This window comes from Verticillium alfalfae, genomic scaffold (genome assembly GCF_000150825.1).
Source record: "Verticillium alfalfae VaMs.102 supercont1.4 genomic scaffold, whole genome shotgun sequence".
In the NCBI taxonomy this organism is placed as follows: Eukaryota; Fungi; Ascomycota; class Sordariomycetes; order Glomerellales; family Plectosphaerellaceae; genus Verticillium; species Verticillium alfalfae.
The window spans coordinates 507,779-512,321 of record NW_003315035.1 but is presented as its reverse complement, the minus strand read 5'-3'; the positions used below and the strand labels follow the sequence as shown (position 1 = coordinate 512,321).

Sequence of the window (4,543 nt, the reverse complement as noted above, 5' to 3'; positions counted from 1 at the left end):
CCAGTACTTTCATGGACTCGACCAGAACACAGTTGGTACGAAAACTCGGGGTTCCTGTGCTACTGACCATTCAATAAGGGTTCAGATATATGGGTGAAGCAAGGATACGACTCGACACGACAAGACTCAATGGCTAAAGGGACAGGCGCGCCGAGGACTAGCTGAGCTCCATGCTGAAAAGCAAGCATGATTCCACACACGTGTGCCAATGCCCAGGTGTGTGGTTTCTTCGTCTCTCCTCTGAGCACGCAAAACTGAGAACTGAGCCGCTGCAGCGTTAGGAGGCTAGATCACCATCACCAATCCTGCAGCACGATTCGAAGATTACTGGTTGAGAGGTGGCAGGCGCGATACCCGCAGGACCCTGGGCGGTAGGACGCAGTGCCAAAACTGCCCGGTTTGGATCTGCCTTGGTGCTCTCAGTTTGTTGTCTGGGTCCCACTCCCTCCACACTTTTGGGACACCGCGAGGCAGGGTAGTCTGCCCAGGCTGTTGTCGACCACATCAAACCCTGAATCCTTGCTGGCCGAGACTAGTTGCGATACGCTGCCGAAAATACAATGTAACCAGATCTTGGTCAATCTCGGGAAGTCGTGGCGGTGGGGAAGCCTGCCATTCCAGGTGCACAGGTCGGCTGATATAGGCACCCTTCCTGTCGCATCTGCACGAGTGGGAGGGAGGGCTGCTCAGCTGAAAAGGATGCGCGGCTGTCAGCAGTCAAAGGGGGGAGGGGGGTGGAGAAGAAAGTAAAGAAAACGGACGAGTGGGATCACCGGTCATCGCCGGCGTGTATTGAGCCCGTGAGAACATGGCAACGGTGTGTCATTCGCGATATGGTTCGGTCACCATGATGCTGTAGATGGTTGCTGTTCAGGGGGGAGGCTGTTTGTTATTGAACCTGTACAACGAAGAAGCCTCGGCAAATTAATTTTGTTGTGCTTCTAGACATAGACTGCGGGAGATGCGAAAGCTTGGTGGAAGGGCGACGAGAAAATACAGCCCGGTAGGACCTCCAGCCGTTGATGTTGATAATGGCTGAAGCCGCCGTGAGACAAGAGCAAGATGGATGGATGTCAGATGATAGATTATGATGGATGGGAATAAGGGGGCGTCGTTTGAGAAGTGGGGGCCGATTACAGGGGCTCAAGGCAGGGGCACAGGGGCACAGGGGCGCACTTTCCTTGCGGTAGGTACCCCTCGGCACAGTGAAGCAGGAACTGAACATGAGAGGCAATAGCATCGCAGATCACGATCATCTTCTCGCATCCCTCCAGGTACCTGTATACCTAAGGTACCTACCGTACCTTGATAACCAGGTGGCGACTGAGCTTCCTCCAAGAACTCGAGAACTCGACCTGAACCTGACGGGAGCAGCTCCAAGGAAAACACATCCAGATTCTGCACGCCCAAACATCTTTTCTCCCTCCCGATTGCCCAAAGTTGGACAGCTGCTCACTCCAAGCATGGGCCGATTTCTGGGTTTCTTCAATAACCACGCTTCCTTCTTTCCATCCAGTTACAGCTGAATCTCCGGTCAATTCTCTCCGACGGCCGATGATCCTTACAAGCCGCTCGGTGAAGACGACTGCCCTCGGAACCGGTGCGACAATTCTTTCTTGTTCCGAGCATCCTCCACCTTCCAACTGGGCACTGACAACGGATGGCAGGGCAGTGAACTGTTATTGGCGACGTCTCCGCCACCGCACCCTCTTCTTGACCATTTCCCGAGGGCCATCGACTGCGCCGGTCTGGCAATCACCAAACTCGCATCACCCCTTGTCGTCATCGGATGGTGTCACCGGGGAGCCTAGGCCAGCTCGGATCGAAAGCCAAGCCCACCAGCTACAGACCGGTTTCCACCACACCCCAGCCGTCGCGTCTGGCGGCGCCCATAGCAGTCTGTCTGATCGGAGCGGCATCCGATGGACCGGACCATTCGCCCCGGTACTGCCGTTTCGGTCGAGCCTGACATGATCTTCCATCATCATGTTGGGGGTTGGGTCAACCGGCGCATCTTCTGTCGGTGCCCCTTCCCAAGGCAAGACACCCTCCTTGGTTCATTTCCATTACTGCAAGATGTCGAAACATCAAATGCCCTTGTGGTGCTGACAATAATGGCTGTTGTAAACCAGGGGTTGACGCCAGGCCGCAGAAACGAACAAAGCGATCCTCTCCAGACATGAAAGAACCAGGTCTGTTCCATTCTGTCTGGTCACACAATCTGTCACTGGTGTCCCATCCATTCTAGGCTTTGTCAAAACACCCACAGGGCATGTGTCTCTCGTTAACGCCTTTGTATCACGACACTGGAAACGCGAATTCTCCACCCGAAATATGCTCTGTGAGGCTTAAAAGAGACACCATGGCTCCCGTTGCAGGGCGAACATGAACGATCCAAACTTGCACTCATCGTCTTACTGGACTCATACATTGTAAACATTCACACTACCAATACGGAAGTACACGTCACCCCAAGAGATCAGTCATGATGGCACCCTCAGTCGTGGCTCGCACCGACGCTGGCACGACCGACACCACCAATGAACCCCACAATCGTACTGCACCCATCATCATCTCCGTTGTATCACTCGTTCTCATATTTTCATGTGGCATTATGCTCCTCCTCTGCGCACGCAGGCGGCGACGCGAGCTCAAGGCATTTGACCTGGAGCGCCAGGAATGGCGAGAGTTCTATCTCACATATCTGGGCACAGTCAAGTCGCTGGAGCGCCAGCTCAGCTGCTGTACCTGCGAGCCCGCTCTCCCCTGGGACACACGCGGCGGCACAAGACCGAAACGTGACAATGCGGATGATTTGAGAGCCCCTGTGACTCAGGCACCGGATCCCGCGTCGAATACTGACCACTTCTCTCCCATTCTAGAACGTTGGCATCCAGAGCAGCAGGAGGAAGGATTGCAGATGACATTTTGGGAAGAAACTCCAAGCAAGCGCCCCTCTCCGCGGTTACCGCCCCTACGAGAGGACAAAGATGGGGACGCAAATCCCTTCGTGGTGGGAGAGGACTCTGACGACGAGGCGAATGCAAAGGGCGATAAGAGGTAAGTGATAACATGGGAATACAAGTTGCGGGTTGATATCTTTGTGAACCTGCAGGCAGGTTCAAGGCAGCCAAATCATACAAGGTAAGTTCATCAAGTTGATACGTCGCCACGTGACTGCAACAATCGTGGTCCGAGGACAGTTTACCATTGAAGAGCTTTCAACTACTGAAGCGGGATCTGAACATTCTGGACTGTTTGTTGTTGGCCTTTGCTCTACTCATCAAAACTAGCTATCTCTTCTGGGGAGAGAGGCGGGGAAAGCTCATTTGGGAGAGCCGTTCCTGGCGCCAGCGTCGGCGGTTTTCGGTTCTTGATCTCCCGCATGCCTGCTTTGGACAGGTTCTTCCACCTCAGGCCTTGGCGTTTTTCGCTGTCCTTCCACGCCGTCTTAAACTCCGGCGTGATCTCTTTGTAGGGCGGCTTGGTCTCATACTGCTTGCTCGAGTAGAACCACGGCTTCCACACGCTGCAGGACGGAGCATGGAGTTTTCCCCCCATGCCTTTGCAAAGCTTGGCTAGCGTCTCAAATATGCCGCGCTTCATCTTGGGCGCGGGCGCCCCCTCGTGTAGCGCGCGGGGTTCCTCGTCGGTGCTCATCTCCCGCACCTTGCTGTTGCGCGGCTCCGTCGCCTCGCTCTCGTTCTTGTGCCGCAGCAGATCGTGCGGCACGGGTCTCGCGCTGCCGCGGTCGAGCTCGTGCAAGACGTCCGCGTCGGCGGGGTCCGCGCCGCGCCGCTCGACGGGCGGCAGCTGCACGTCCTGTGCGCGATCTGGCCCATCTTCTCGTAGGTGAAGGCGTTGGGGTCGCTGGCTGTGGGATGGCAGTCTTGGGGTACGCCGGGCACGGGGACTGTGGTGACAGGAGCGGCGGTGATGCTGCCGGCGAGAAGCGTGCCAGCGGCCACGGCAAGGATGGCGGGTTTCATCACGAAGTTATGCGGGTTTGATACGATGGCAAGTAGGACGCAGTGACGATGGTACCGGGGGGGGAGGCCGGAAACAAAATAGAAAGCGGCATCGCCTGCTTTATACATGGATCGTAGTGGCCTTGATGACCGAACTCAATCCGCTGTGACAGGCACGAGAGAAACCTTGCTGTACCTACCGGTCAGCAAGTATCACCACGCTGGCTCATCCAAAGTTTTGGGGGCGGCAAAGAGGCAGAGCAAAGTTTGTTGTGGTTCCAACCTGGGACCCGGACGGCTTAAAACACGCCGACGGCAAAGGTTCTCCCCGAATACCGCGAACCTAGACCAGTAGCACCTAACGCCTGCAATGCATCGATATCCATCTACTCGCGCTGCGAGGTCGTGCCCCTTAGAAGAACTTGCTCTTCAGCGCCCCCGTGACCATGTTCCTCTTCTGCTTGTTCACAAACTTCCCCACGTCGTCGGCCCATCCCTGACTTTGGTTCTGGAGGTTGTCCATGCTGTCACCCATGATGTTGAGCTTCTCCGTCCGCTCGTTGAGCTGTCGGAAT

At 55.8% G+C, this 4,543-nt stretch overlaps 3 protein-coding genes across 3 annotated transcripts; 1 reads left to right on the top strand and 2 right to left on the bottom strand.

Moving 5' to 3' along the window:
- Nucleotides 1-2,488: 2,488 nt before the first annotated feature.
- On the top strand, nt 2,489-3,064 carry VDBG_03570 (predicted protein; the record flags this gene model as incomplete). Its single annotated transcript, XM_003005571.1, has 1 exon — nt 2,489-3,064. One exon carries the CDS (start codon nt 2,489-2,491, stop codon nt 3,062-3,064), a length of 576 nt encoding a protein of 191 aa, XP_003005617.1.
- A 212-nt stretch (nt 3,065-3,276) lies between these two features.
- VDBG_03569 (predicted protein) lies at nt 3,277-3,989 on the bottom strand (the record flags this gene model as incomplete). Its single annotated transcript, XM_003005570.1, has 2 exons — nt 3,277-3,742; nt 3,820-3,989. The coding sequence occupies 2 exons, from the start codon at nt 3,987-3,989 to the stop codon at nt 3,277-3,279; spliced, it is 636 nt and encodes a 211-aa protein (XP_003005616.1).
- A 391-nt stretch (nt 3,990-4,380) lies between these two features.
- On the bottom strand, nt 4,381-4,503 carry VDBG_03568 (conserved hypothetical protein; the record flags this gene model as incomplete). Its single annotated transcript, XM_003005569.1, has 1 exon — nt 4,381-4,503. The coding sequence occupies one exon, from the start codon at nt 4,501-4,503 to the stop codon at nt 4,381-4,383; it is 123 nt and encodes a 40-aa protein (XP_003005615.1).
- Nucleotides 4,504-4,543: the final 40 nt, after the last annotated feature.